Source organism: Nannobrachium achirus (assembly GCF_963921795.1).
Source record: "Nannobrachium achirus genome assembly, chromosome: 15".
Lineage (NCBI taxonomy): Eukaryota > Metazoa > Chordata > Actinopteri > Myctophiformes > Myctophidae > Nannobrachium > Nannobrachium achirus.
This window is the reverse complement of record NC_137822.1, coordinates 49,903,091-49,919,010: the sequence shown is the minus strand read 5'-3', so window position 1 is coordinate 49,919,010 and position 15,920 is coordinate 49,903,091. Positions and strand designations below refer to the sequence as shown.

Here is a 15,920-nt window from a genome sequence, read left to right as displayed (position 1 = left end):
AGCAGCAGCTCCGCAGTGGAATAAAACAGAATGTTTGATCAATAAAATAAAACAATATAAAATAATCCATGGATTAATTAATGAATTAATGATGTTTACTGATGAAGTGCTGGACTGCGTGGGCGTCCAATCAGAATGGAGGAAACGGAATCAACTGGCAACGGAAACGGTTTGAGAGCTTAATGCTTTAGCTGTTGAAAAAACAGCAGATCTACAAGCTCACATCGCGGCACCGACTGCTGCGCTGTGAGCTTGTAGATCTGCTTTTTATTGATTTATTTATTTTTAAGTCGGGAAAAATGTGTGCAAATCTTTGAATGTGTGTTTTTAAAGCAAACTTTTGTAACTCAAGTCTTTGCTTGTGGTTCTGGGGGGTCCCTCCATGGAACAAGATATTTTGAGATGGGGGTCCGCGGCCAAATGCACGTCATTTGGGGGTCCTTGACAGTTCACAGTTGACATGACAAAACTTTGAGAACCGCTGATCGCCTGATAAGCAGATTTTACAAAATGTCTTCTATAAAATCCTAACAGTTTTCTGAACAATGTTGCTATAGCTTATCAGTGGTTCTCAAACGTTGTCTTGTCAAGGACCCCCACCATGACATGTATTTGGCCGCGGACCCCCATCTCACAATAATGTTTTCCAGGGACCCCCAGAAGATTTCAGTTAAAAATGTTCACTCTGAATTTGGGTCAGAACGTCTTGTCACCACAGTCACGGATGAACTTCAACACAGTGTTTCTACTTCCTCCAATTTACAGTCCGTACTTCTACATAAACGTTCACATTTCAAATATAAAGTGTTCATCCCAGGGCCATGGATGTACGGGTCCTCAGAAGTACCCTGTTTCCCCGTATTGTTCAATAAAAAGCATTTTAATCCGATCTGAGGCCATTTTCTCATAGAGTTATAATGCATCAGATGCGTGCAATACACCGCCCAACCGATAGGTGTGATTGGTTAAAAGAATGCGCAGAAAATTGTCACTGATCGAATTAAAATGCTGTTTATTGAAAATTAGGGAACAAACGTGTACTTCTGAGGGCCCTTACAGTATTATAACATCCGTGGCCATGCGGCAAACACTTTATATTTGAATTGTGAGTGTTTGTGTAGATGTAGGGAGCAGAAAGGGAGAAAGTGCAGACACTGTGTTGAAGTTAATCCATGACTGTCATGTTTCAGGGCTAAGCAGTAAGATTCCATGCATTCTGCACAGCCTAGCCGCAAATTGCAACACTAGATTTTTTTTATAATCGGATGAATCTAGGGTTGCAATACCTCCCATAGGCAGCCAATGCATCAAAACAGTTTTTTGCTATCTGATTGTATTAAACGACTTCAAACTCACCAATATTGTGGCTTTATGGAAAGCTTGGAATTTACTCTTTCTATCTGCAAAGTGTTTGTTTCAGAAAAATCCACAGTAGACATGTTATGAGTTACTTTCTATCCAAGAAATTTGGTTCAGGTGATAATTTTTTCTAAGTCCTGGAGTTTGGAAGCGCTCGTGGAAAATCCCTCAACGGTCCTGTGACCACCTGGTTCTAAATGTCACATTATGCAGGAGGCAGCGGGACATGGCGTTATAGAAGACACGCGCTTCCGAAGTTCAACACTTAGAAAATAAACCATGTCTGCTCGGATTTCTTGACAGAAAATACATCATAACAATTATACGGTGGATTTTTCAGAAACAAACACTTTGCAGGTGGGTCAGTGACGTGACGCCCCAAAAAATGTGTTTTTAAAAAAACTTTAAATTGCAGGCATAAAAGTTATTTACTTTTGTTCTACTCACTCTCAACCTTATGGAAATACATTTTGTTTTTAGATATTTTATTGGAATCAGACTTTATTCAGCAGTTTGTTGTACTTGTGCCTAAAATCGTCATATGGTGTGACATGAAAATAATTGTTCATAAAATGAAAATGGAGTACATCTTTCTTAAGTTACTCACTTTATCAAAGTCCTTTATCATAACTAACCAGTGATCCACTATAGTTTTTTGAAAATTAATTATATCTGTATATTTTTTTCATAATCGACACTCTGTGTGAGGCCCATGTTCATGATCTTACAACATATTTTAAATGTATTCTGTCAAAACTTTCTCTAAAATTACACAAATATTTGTGACTCTTCCTGATAATATTCTCTATGTAATCCATAAACATTTTTTTGGTTTAATCATTAATAAAGGTATGATTTCTCACTATTTGGAATGTCACACCAAATGATTTAGTGTCACACCGTATGATCATATCTTCATGTGTCAAAGCAAACTGTGTTTTAACCTACCTATTAGTGAGTACTGAACTTTACTGATTGATTAAACAATTACCCAGGATAACATGGCCTTAATATTTCTGAACAGGATATTATTGTAGGGCTTTAACATGGGATAAGAAAGAATTGTAGTAGTAGATGGATGATGAGGATGTGCACAGGAATGCTATGCACACCTAAGTCTTCTGCCGGCCCACGGCAGAAGGATCCTAAAGGGACAATAAGGCGCATAGCCACACTTGGAGCCAAGGCATTGAAGGCAACATTTTATTAACTCATTGAATGCCCTTTTCAAGATGGCCGCCAAGTACCAGGATGCCACTATCTTAAATTTCTAGTGCACGGATCAATTTTTAGTGCACGGATTGTGCACGCCCATGCACCATATATGCACCATATGTGTAGTACTTTTTAACAGCTTTCAAACAAAAAAATCCGCTTGGAAATCCGTTCAGGCAATCATGAGATAGAATCCTTCAAAGTCAGACAAAACAAACACTGCCACCTTCCTAAATTTCGAGTGCACGGATCAATTTTTAGTGCACGGATCGTGCACGCCCATGCCTAGATCATGCACCATATGTGTAGTACTTTTTAACAGCTTTCAAACAAAAAAAACGCTTGGAAATCCGTTCAGGCATTCATGAGATACAAGCCTTCAAAGTCAGACAAAACAGCCATTTTTGACATTTTGAAAGATGTGTTTGTTATGGGGCTAAACATGCAATTTCGCAATTGCGATCATGACTAATACATTTGAGGCATTTTTAGAAATTTTTTTATAAAAAAAAATTTTGAAGAAAAAAAAAAAAAAAATTTTTTTTTTTTTTCAAAATGGCTTCCAACTCGGGAAACTCGGGCTGTGGCAGCCTGGGACTACTGTAATAACTCGTGAAACTCGTGCCTTGGCAGTCAATGAGTTAACACCAATTAGTGGAAACAGAACTCAGCATTCAGGTAAATTGCTTTTTTTCCGAAGTCTCCTGAACTTGAACACAGCATTTTGTGTTGAACAAATGTAATTAGGAATCATGACATTACACCACATCTCCACTAGCTAAAGAGTGCTGGGTTGCGCAACTCTGAAAATAGCTGATCTACAAGCTCTCGCAGCACAACGTGTTGAGAGCTTGTAGATCAGCTATTTTCGCTAGTTTTGTCTCGGGTCCTACCTTAACACTGTCCACTGTCCAGTCCAGTGAGTGAAAGTACAAAAGTATTAGATCAGATTAGATTATACATTTAGACTGTATTATTTGTACATCAGCCAGTCGTATTTGGTGAGGGTAGCAAACCGGCTGCCTTGTTGAGGTTCTGCTATGCCACAGACAACCTCCTGCTCTTCGTAGAAAATGCAGTCTCGCCCCTTTGGCTCCTCTCTCCTTGCTGGGTCATTGTTTAGTTTCTCCCTGTACTTTCTCGTTCTCTCAGCACTTGTCATTTTCCAGCTGACAAAAGAAAATGGAATGTATAGTTTAAGACAAAGAGAAAATATTGTTTAGATTGAAACAATATGTTAAGGTTTCTGTGAAGGGGTTTCTGCTCTGTCTGATGAATTTGAAGTATCACTGAATGAAGCTAAATTACATTTTATGTAAAAATGTTTAAAACAAATGTTTAAATGTACAAAAGAAACATGGAACTTTGTTATTTGTTGTTATATCTGTAGTTAAATACAGTATAAATCATATGGTGTGACAGTCAAGTCATATGGTGTGACAAGCAGACATGTCACACCATATGATTAAGTGTCACACCATATTACTGTTTTCTCCATTTAGGTTTACCTTGAGGCTACTATGTACACATTAGCATGCTAACAGCATGCTAGCTATAACAAAGCAGCCTAGATCTACATGGAAATATGACCAAAACTTCAAATAACTTAAGCTTTTTTTAAAGAAAAGGTGTCACACCAAAAGACATCCAGAATGGTGAGTTTGTCAACGTTTCAACAAGATGGCATTTCATGAAAATGTTAAAATCATAACTCACCTCAGACACCTGTCTTGCAGTTGTGCTGGGAGTGCTGAATAGCCTTACAGAAGAAGGACCTCTCTAGCCAATAGGTGTCCAAATAATTGCCTGTTTAATTTTTCCAAACTAGTGTCACACCAAATGATTTTGGGTTGGGGGACAAAATGTTTTTGATCAGAAATGACTGAAAACATTATGCTTTGACTTTGAAAAGATATAGGCTCAAAATAGACATTCTTTTTAGCCTAAATTCATTTTCAAATGATTTTTAGCAATTCTTTTTCTTAGTTTTATTCAAGTTCCCACTTTGAGAAACAAGGTCAGGACAGTCACACCATATGAGTTTTGCCATGTTTGGTTGAAGATTCTGAAGAAATGAGGAATGAAATATTTTAATCTTGAGTAAGTTCACATAAAGCTTAATGTCCTGCACAATATTCAGAAGGTTTTTGACAAATATATTTTTTATTTATACATGTTTGACACCGAGGACAGCGAAAACGTTACGTCACGTCACCCACCCAGATAGCAAGAGTAAATTCCAAGCTTTCCATAGAGCCGCAATATTGGTGAATTTGATGCCGTTTAATACAATCAGATAGCAAAAAACTGTTTTGATGCATTGGCTGCCTATAGGAGGTATTGCAACCCTAGATTCATCCGATTATAAAGAAATCTAGTGTTGCAATTTGCGGCTATGCACAGCCTATAGTCAATAACTGAAAGGTGTTAATAGAAAGTAATGAATGTAGTTATTATGTATGAACTGCATTAGACTGAATGTTCCCCCCAGAATAGGGATGATGGGATTCAAGTGGTTAAACATCAAGTAGTAAAAGGGTCATTCCTAATAGGTTAAACATCAAGTAGTAAAAGGGTCATTCCTAATAGGTTAAACATCAAGTAGTAAAAGGGTCATTCCTAATAGGTTAAACATCAAGTAGTAAAAGGGTCATTCCTAATAGGCCTGTTCTATTCTAAGTAACTTATAAATGTTTGAGAACCACTGCCCTATGGAGACACAAAGAGTCTCCTCATACGACAAAAAAACTCAAATATGTCCATGAATTGAAGTCTCCATGAGGTGAGGAATCCATAGGAAAATGTTCATTTGGGAGGTGAACTACGGTAGCTGTAAATCTGCTATTTTTGTTTTCTCAAACCTTTTCATGTCAAGGACCCCCTAGAATGACATGTATTTGACCGTGGACCCCTCATCTCACAATATGTTGTTCCACGGACCCTGAGGAAGAAAGATTTGTTAAAGACTTGCACAAATGTTCAAGATTTTTCAAAAATATCAGATCTACAAGCTCGCTGCGAGCTTGCAAGTTTTCAATAGTTAAAGCATAAAAGAATGGTTAAAAGGACTTCCGACATAAACAAGACCGTAAAATAACTTATTTGGGAGGTTCCTGTGTTTAACTGTACTTGTACCGTAGGCCTACTACATTTTTTATTGTATTATTGACTATACTTGTACTGTTCTCTGTTTTTGTCTAATAAAATATCCAATTAATATTATTATACAGAGTCTGGGGTTTTTAAAGGGGAAGACCACCCATTTTCAATATTTATCTCCCGATTAGGGAGTCTTACTGGTTAATATACCTTAGAGGAGTTGTGTGGAAATAAATAAATAAATAAAAAGTTCCCCCTCTTCTGTGTTGCCCAGAACTGGAAGATTGATTTTGGGGTTTGTATTGTAAAGTACAATGTGTGATGTCATCAAGTTGTACTTTACAATACAAACCCCAAAATCAATCCTCCAGTTCTAGGCAACACAGAAGAGGGGGAACTTTTTTCTATTTCCACACAACTCCTCTAAGGTATATTAATGACATAGTTCAATATTGAAAATGGGTGGTCTTCCCCTTTAATGATTAAAACCCCTCCTCTCTCTCCTACGCGACGAGTATTTCCCGGGGAACCTAAGCGCAACGGTGGGGGCTTGGGAGCTGATGATGGAGAGCTTATAGCTTAGCCTTTATGTATTGAGAATGAGAGGCACTCTTGCCGATTTAGTAAGAGACTCGTCGCCAATTGCAAGATATTTAAAAGTTATTTGGGGCCGTAATGATATCCTTTTCTTCCCACAACTAGACTAAGGATTTATATTGTCTGTGTTATTGTTTACAACCACAATTATTCACGTGTGGCAAGATCGCGGTTCACTAGTTTTTGTAGTGTAGGCTTAGAACTAAGCCTTTTCAGAAGTTAATTTAATATTTTCCATTTAATGATTTCCTTTATCGTCATCTTGCGCTAATGCACGCACCTGTTTTCACCAGGTTTTAAGGTCTTAATTTTAGTTGTTTCTCATAAGCTCGCAACCCTCCTTGCCCATCGGCCCCCACCTTTGCGCACAGGTTCACCGGGAAATACGCGGTCAGACAGCCAGACCACAGCATTATGTTATTCAGAGTCTGGGGTTCTTAATGATTAAACTCCTCCTCTATATCTTACAGACCACAGCGTTATGTTATACAGAGTCTGGGGTTCTTAATGATTAAACTCCTCCTCTATATCTTACAGACCACAGCGTTATGTTATACAGAGTCTGGGGTTCTTAATGATTAAACTCCTCCTCTATATACTACAGAGACACAGCCAGACCACAGCATTATGTTATACAGAGTCTGGGGTTCAGGCTGGAGGAGACACTATGGAGACGTCCAATCAGACTGAAGCAGCAGAAACACTCCCTCCTCCTCCTCAGGATGCTTCCCTGGCCGGCCAGCAGGAGGTGCTGTTGAGGGCCTTCCTCCATGGCGTTCAGGTAGGGCTGGGCGATGTGGTGATAATTATCGCTGAGACGATACAATGTCTCCACGATATGCCTTGTCAGAGATATCGTATATATCGTGATACAATTGAGGGAGCCTTATAGAAAATTCTGTTTAATCGTTTCACTGCAGAATTCAATTTAAACCTGCATTTTGGTCTAAATCAGAAGTTCTCAAACTTTACAATGTCAAGGTCTCCACTTAACTCTGACAGTATACAAATGAAACCAAATGGACCCGTAAGGGTCCATTTGGTTTCATTTGTATACTGTCAGAGTTACATAGTTGTAAAGTTCAATTTAGATCTCCCAAAAGGAACCCAGAGAGTCTAGTTTTTGTCAAGTAACTTGAAAAATAACCATAAAAATCAAACCTTGGTTCGAAGTGAAGCGGTGAACTGTTATTCTATGTGTTCTAGAGTTATGAACTCTGTGATCTATACATTCTTTATATATTCTGAATTCTACATTCTTTATATTCTGAATGAATGAATGATTTTATCTGGAGGGCTGAAATGTCATGTGAAGCTTGACCAATCCTCAAAGTATCCAATCATCAGACCGGCGGACACTACACACATATTCTGGACGTACGGGACAGATAAAACCTGTTCATTCTGGACTGAAATGACCATATATGGACATGAGGTGACAGACATTTTGTTTTTGATAAAACCTGTTCATTCTGGACTGAAATGACCATATATGGACATGAGGTGACAGACATTTTGTTTTTGATAAAACCTGTTCATTCTGGACTGAAATGACCATATATGGACATGGGACACACAAAGCCACTCCTTGGAAGTGGCTTTCACCGCTTCAAAAACCAATGTGAAAAATAATTGTGATAAAATCGTGTATGGTGATACAGCTTAGGAAAATATCATGATATTGTATTTTCCCCTCCGTTCAGGACATGGTCCTCAGAGCGCTGGCCCAGAACTCCAAGAGCCACGCCTTCGACGGCTTCACCGCCCAATGGGAGGAGGAGCACGGTCACATGGTGAGGGGCACCGGCCAATCATAGACGAGGTTCAAGGTTATCGTCACATACATCCATACAAAGTACCAGTAAGACGCCTCAGGCCAACAAGCGACCTCGCCCTAAAGTTCGCCGCAAATTATTGGCCATCTGGCCAGTGATGTATATCGGACCAGTTACCCATATATGGAGACCCCTGGTACCCATATATGTGTAACGGAGGTGATCCGAACCTCCCCACCCGGGTTCGTACCCGGATCTCCCGCGTGAAAGTCCAATATCTTAACCACTAGACCAAAGAGACATCTCTTTGGTCTGGGGGAGATACTAGACTTTTGAGGCTTCAAGGCTGGGGCTGCGACTCTCTCCGTCACATATGGATATCCATGTACTGTATATGGAGATATGCTGTGAGAGCCCAAACACGCTTACTCAGTTATTCTTTATGTGAAAGTCCTATGATGTCTATGACATCATACATAGAATCCCTTGTATGCCCATAGGCATAAGGGACCATATGAACATTTTCATGTCACGATTGTTGTGACCAAAGAAATTGTGGTTTGTGATATCGCGATAATCCTCAACTACCTGATCTGATGGTGTTTATTGATGTTCTGTTCTGTGTTGTGATGTCTCCAGGTATCATGTCTCCACCGTCTGCTGCATCCTGGAGCTCAGGAGAAAGCTCTCCACGTCACCAGTGTCACCTGGAACAGCACCGGCTCTGTAGTGGCCTGTTCTTACGGACGGTACGTATAACCTGGAACATCCCCACCGGCTCTGTAGTGGCCTGTTCTTACGGACGGTACGTATAACCTGGAACATCCCCACCGGCTCTGTAGTGGCCTGTTCTTATGGACGGTACGTATAACCTGGAACATCCCCACCGGCTCTGTAGTGGCCTGTTCTTATGGACGGTAGGCCTATGACCAGGGATGGAGCCCTAAACAAGGGTAGCTCGATAACCCAATAACAGATTTATTGAACAATCAAGACAAGAGGCCATCAAGAAATGATTGCAGTATTATTCATAATATAAAGCCATTTAACACTTATTGTACACTAATGATATTTGTTACTTTTGTCAGTTGTCATCTTCATAGATGGTGGTCAGCCACAAACTCACAGTCACAACAACTGGACAATAAAAAAAGATACCAGTTCTGTTCTGAATTTGTCGTCTCACATCTTTCCACAAAATATTAGAAAACACTCAACAGTGGGCTGGATAAAAACCTGGATCAATAAACAGGATGGATAAGGTTATCATTATCAATCAAAACTAATGAGCTCTATCCCTACCTGAGTCACTGGTCACTGTTTAACCCCATTCAGACCTGGAATGCATCTGTGTCGATTGATTGATTGATTGATTGATTGATTGATTGATTGATTGATTGATTATATACAAAACAAAGGGATGTCACAAGATACGCACAATGTAGTTTAAAAAAGATCTGGTCCATATTTAGAAAACTCTTCAGGGAGGACTTAAAACTAGAAGTAGACCGCTGCCCCGACCATCTAAGCTGACTCCACTCCAAGTCGAGGAGCAGTGGGAATATTTAACTTACATTCAGGCCTGGAATTTGGTCATTTTAGGGGCGTGGCCACTTGGCCTTTGGTGTTGTCCATTTTTAAGGGCACAAAGGGCAAATGCCAGGGCAGAAAGGCCATCAAATAAAACCAGTAAGGCTCCCTAATCGGGAGATAAGCGACCGTAGGTCACTTATCTCCACAAATAGGGCAAAAATGTGTTTTGCCAAAATCTTCCTGATCCATGTTGATGACATGAGTGTAGACATACTGTGTAGTGATTTTCGTGATTTTAGGGCAAAATCTGTAGGAGCAGTGTCCAAAAATGTGTTTTTAAAAATCGGCCTGGAGGTGGCGCTATATGGGAGAGATTCATGTTGATGGGATGAGTGTAGACATACTGTGTACCGATTTGCGTGATTTTAGGGCAAAAATTGTAGGAGCAGTGTCCAAAAATGTGTTTTGCAAGAATCGGCCTCATGGTGGCGCTAGAAGAGGACCATGTGAGAAATGAGGGGTGGGGTCTCCGCGCCGGCAAGGCGGACGAATAGGTACCGGCCCCGGCTGTCCCGGTCGCTCCTAGCCGGAGTTACGGCATTTTATGTGAGCTGCAGTGTAGGGGGTCCTCCACTGGGGGCGCCACCACTTTTGCATCCGTTCTGGAGCACCAGGAGTGGGTGGTCCCCGGGAATTCCCCGTGAGCAGCCCCGTTGGGGTGGTCATTTGGTCAGTTTAGCACATTTGGTCATTTTTTACATCTGGGGGTGAGCTCCGGGGGTCCTTGGAGGTTGTAGTTTGGCAGGTAAGGAACGTGTGTGCAAAATTTGGCATGGATCGGGGCAACGGTTGCGGAGATATGAGCAGGGCAAGAGTGTGACGTGTGAGGTGTGACAGACAGACTGACGGACTGACGGACTGACAGTTTGTGCAGGGTTTGATAGTAAATGCGACCTACGGTCGCAACAAGATTTAATCCATTGAAAGAATTTGTTGAATTTAAGGGTTTAGGGATGATTAGCTAATCTGCCGTGAAATAGATAAATGATGGTATTTAGAATCTGATCCATGCTCAGCCCTGCACCAATCAGTTACTGGATTGGTTTAAAGATGGGGACTCGGGGGAGTTAAGATTTCAGAATCTCAATAAAAGACACAAGCACACATAGACATCAAAGGGGGCTTGAGCCCCTGCCCTTTTATCCGTCTGTAAAAAGTGCCCTCTCCAGACCATGAATGCAGTGAAGAAATGCTAATGCCCCCTCTTTCCATGCCACAAGGCAGCATTCAAGAGAATTGCCTTGTCCAAACTCTCCTGAACTTGAATGCAGCATCTTATGTTGAAAGAATTGCCCTCTCTGTGTAGAAATCCATGTCATACGCCACAACTCTAGTAGTTCATTGTGGTATCAAGCACCAGAAATAGCCGAAGGTCTGCTATTTTCGATATGTCCACCAAAAGGCCCTTTTAGAAAATGTCAGCCCCTGCCTCTCTAACATTCTCTGCACATCCCTGCTGGTGTCTACATGACAAGAAAGAGACACTGGTGTCTACATGACAAGAAAGAGACACTGGTGTCTACATGACAAGAAAGAGACACTGGTGTCTACATGACAAGAAAGAGACACTGGTGTCTACATGACAAGAAAGAGACACTGGTGTCTACTGTCTACATATTGACCAGAAAGAGACACTGGTATCTACTGTCTACATATTGACCAGAAAGAGACAGAGGAGAAAGTGCCACAGTCAGCTGGGGCATTAAGGCCACTTTGGCCTCCAAAACCACGCTGTAATACTTTTATGTGTGGACGTGCATGTGTCTGTCCTGCAGCATGGACGATGGTGATTGGACCAGTGAGAGGTCGTACGTGTGCACGTGGAACCTGGACCGCGGGAAGGTGAACGCCCAGCGAGCCGACCTGACCATCGATGTTCACACCGTGGTCACTGCTTTGAGCTTCCACCCTACTCTACCTAATGTTATAGCAGGTTAATATATACTCTACCTAACGTTATAGCAGGTTATTATATACTCTACCTAACGTTATAGCAGGTTAATATATACTCTACCTAATGTTATAGCAGGTTAATATATACTCTACCTAATGTTATAGCAGGTTAATACCAGTAAGACTCCCTAATCGGGAGATAAGCGACCGTTGGTCGCTTATCTCCACAAATATAACCGACGAATCTCACTAAGTCTGACCTCACAAGCCCCATATTTGGACACAAACAACATATAACTCCATATATAGAGACATAGCTGCTGACATCAGTATGACATCACACTGCTGACATCAGTATGACATCACACCGTACACAAATGACCCTTATATAAGACCGGCATTATCTACCGACAGATTAGATGCAAGCAGGATCTCGACTCTGACACAACTCATCGGCTCATAAGCTGGTTCTCCCTCCATATATGGAGATAACCGACGAATCTCACTAAGTCTGACCTCACAAGCCCCATATTTGGACACGAACAACATATAACTCCATATATAGAGACATAGCTGCTGACATCAGTATGACATCACACTGCTGACATCAGTAATGTATGACATCACACCGTACACAAACAAAGGTGTGACGTGTGACCGACGGACGGACGGACGGACGGTGGAGGTTTTGATACTAAACTGCGCCCTAACGGTCGCAATAATGTTATAGCAGGTTAATGTATACTATACCTAATGTTATAGCAGGTTAATGTATACTATACCTAATGTTATAGCAGGTTAATATATACTCTACCTAATGTTATAGCAGGTTAATGTATACTATACCTAATGTTATAGCAGGTTAATATATACTCTACCTAATGTTATAGCAGGTTAATATATACTATACCTAATGTTATAGCAGGTTAATGTATACTATACCTAATGTTATAGCAGGTTAATGTATACTATACCTAATGTTATAGCAGGTTAATATATACTCGTATAGCAGGTTAATGTATACTATACCTAATGTTATAGCAGGTTAATATATACTCTACCTAATGTTATAGCAGGTTAATATATACTCTATCTAATGTTATAGCAGGTTAATGTATACTATACCTAATGTTATAGCAGGTTAATGTATACTATACCTAATGTTATAGCAGGTTAATATAATGTTATAGCAGGTTAATGTATACTATACCTAATGTTATAGCAGGTTAATGTATACTATACCTAATGTTATAGCAGGTTAATATAATGTTATAGCAGGTTATTATAATGTTATAGCAGGTTAATATAATGTTATAGCAGGTTAATATAATGTTATAGCAGGTTAATATAATGTTATAGCAGGTTAATATTATTATTATTATTCATATATTTCTGAAACATTCATATATTTCAGATACATTACACATACAGTAAATTATTCAAAACCTTTTTTGTTAACACTTTGATTTTTCATGGCATACAGCTCATGAATATCAAAAGTCCATATTTATAAATATTACAATATTACAGGAGACTCAGAACAAGGATTTATAATAAAGAAATGTCAACCTTCTGAAGTCAGAGTAGCTTGAAGTCCAGAGGGAAGTTTCTGCAGTCAATTATGATTTGTGGTTCAGATGGATCTGTAATCCTGCTTGGTGCCAAGCATTAAAACCTTCAATGTCTTCCATTGCCAGAATGCTTACCTTTTAATGTGCACGGATGATGCACGGATCATGCACTACACGTGTTCACGCCATTCACAATTCACTTTCAAACAAACAAATCTGCTTGGAAATCCGTTCAGGCATTCAAAAGATAGAGGCTATAGTGTTTTCTTCGAATGTAAATAAACATGGCTGCCATGGGCTGTTCTGGGAGTAAAACATGCATTTCGCGATCGCAATCATGCCGAAACCGGGAACTTGGAAGCAAGGAGAGTAGGGAGAGCAAAAAAAAACAAAAACTGACAACTTGGGAAACTCAGGCTTGGCATAGCTGTAGGGCCTATACAAACTCGTGAGACTCGGGCTTGGCATAGCTGTAGGGCCTATACAAACTCGTGGGAACTCGGGGTTGGCTACAAAAGAGTTAAAAAAGGTTTCTGACCACTGCCGCTCCTTTATTTATTTATTTATTGCCCCATGTAAAGCGTCTTTGGGTACTCAGAAAAGCGCTATATAAATTTGAGATATTATTATTATTATTATTATTATTATTATCTTCAGTGTTTTCTTTTCTTTTAATCTGTGTTAATGTTTAATCTCTCTATTTGAGCGTCCAGGAGGTTTGTACAGTGGAGAGGTTCTGGTCTGGGACACTAGCAGGACTCAGGACCCCCTGGTGGCCCAAAGTGGAATGTCAGCGCAAAGCCACCGGGAACCTGTCTATGAGGTCAGTGTGATGTCATAGTAACGTCTATGAGGTCAGTGTGATGTCATAACGTCTATGTGGTCAGTGTGATGTCATAGGAAGATGGATGGATGGATGGATGGATGGATAGATATAGATATGTTTTATTATCCCACAGGGGAAATCAGTTTCCCAGAGGCAGCACAGCAGTTTAAGGTTACAAGTTACAAAGAAGTAAGAAAAGAAAGACAAAAAGAAAAACAGTACTGTTGTGTACAGTGAAAAAAGGCAAGGCACAATAAAAAAGAAGAATGTAAACCTAAAGTGTCAAAAAGCTGTCACAAAAAAGAAGAATAAGTGACCAAGAAACATTCAACACTCATAAGTGTCACATCACACAAATAGCAATACTTAAAGCACAGCTTATCAACGCAACGCCAAACTAAAGTGTTCATAACAGTTAATGCTAGTCAGTGCTACAGTGTCTATGAGGTCAGTGTGATGTCATAGAAACGTCTATGAGGTCAGTGTGATGTCACAATATAGAGCTGTATAAACCTGACATTATTACCTTTTCCAATATGTAGAATAAATATAACATTTTAATATTGTTGTCAACTGAGATTTACATCCTAGCCTGTGACCCACGTTGCGGCTATTGTAAGCAAACCAACGTGTGTGTGTGTGTGTGTGTGTGTGTGTGTGTGTGTGTGTGTGTGTGTGTGTGTGTGTGTGTGTGTGTGTGTGTGTGTGTGTGTGTGTGTGTGTGTGTGTGTGTGTGTGTGTGTGTGTGTGTGTGTGTGTGTGTGTGTGTGTGTGTGTGTGGACGTGCGCTACGCTGTGGATTCAAAAAGAAAACAAAGAAAGATGGCTGAGGAAAACAGTTCATGGACAGAAACTTTGGCTTCCACTGTCAGTGCAGATGGATTACGTTTGCACAGAGAAGTTATCTGATAACAGTCATGTTGAAAGACATTTCCAATGAAAGAAAGCTAAATCTGAGAATCCTGCTGGGAATGAAAGGCGCGTTGTGAGCTTGTAGATCTGCTATTTTCAAACATTTTGTACTTTGACATTTGGTACTTTAAATACATTCTGATGCCAACACTTTCATACTTTTACTCAAGTACATTATGAATTCCAGACTTTCACTTGTAACAGAGTATTTCTATATTGCAGTATTGGTACTTTTACTTAAAGGCTAATATGCACTTACATCCTTTGTTGCCTTCATTATAAGCAATATCAGGCTTAGATATTTGTTGCGTCTCCAGACAGATTTGGTATAGCCGGGGATCCAGACACCCAGAATGACCTGTGATGTCATGCTGTACTTTTTATTTGTTTTATCTATTAGTTTGGTCATTAAGGTCCACAGAATGAGAGGCCTGCTCTGCTGGAAACATTGCGAAAGAAAGTTATGGCCATTTGTATATTCACTGTCCCATCGACTTATACAGGAAAGGAAATATATTTAAAAAAGAAAACATCTGCTTTAAGTAGCATGTGAGGGGTCAAACTAGGGGTTCTTCACGATTCTGAATCCATTGCAAGCATTTGTTTTGCATGAAAAACATTCCTTGGCCTAAAAACAGCCCCTTCAAAACTGAACAGTGATGAGTCCTGACTTTCCTTTGTGTCCAGGTGCAGTGGGTTTGACTTGTCTTTGTGTCTCCAGGTGCAGTGGGTTTGACTTGTCTTTGTGTCCACCAGGTGCAGTGGGTTTGACTTGTCTTTGTGTCCACCAGGTGCAGTGGGTTTGACTTGTCTTTGTCTCCAGGTGCAGTGGGTTTGACTTGTCTTTGTCTCCAGGTGCAGTGGGTTTGACTTGTCTTTGTGTCTCCAGGTGCAGTGGGTTTGACTTGTCTTTGTGTCCACCAGGTGCAGTGGGGTTGACTTGTCTCTGTCTCCAGGTGCAGTGGGTTTGACTTGTCTTTGTCTCCAGGTGCAGTGGGTTTGACTTGTCTTTGTCTCCAGGTGCAGTGGGTTTGACTTGTCTCTGTCTCCAGGTGCAGTGGGTTTGACTTGTCTTTGTGT

The 15,920-nt window shown here is 40.3% G+C and overlaps 1 protein-coding gene across 1 annotated transcript in view; it reads left to right on the top strand.

The window, feature by feature from the left end:
- Positions 1-15,920, top strand: part of dync2i2 (dynein 2 intermediate chain 2) — a 40,526-nt gene continuing 24,606 nt past the window's right edge. The window contains exons 1-6 of the mRNA XM_080743173.1: positions 1-169; positions 6,875-7,051; positions 7,974-8,063; positions 8,685-8,794; positions 11,414-11,571; positions 13,816-13,925. Coding sequence (XP_080599299.1) covers positions 89-169; positions 6,875-7,051; positions 7,974-8,063; positions 8,685-8,794; positions 11,414-11,571; positions 13,816-13,925 — 726 coding nt within the window. The 5' untranslated portion in view covers positions 1-88. The remainder of the gene's footprint in view (positions 170-6,874; positions 7,052-7,973; positions 8,064-8,684; positions 8,795-11,413; positions 11,572-13,815; positions 13,926-15,920) is intronic.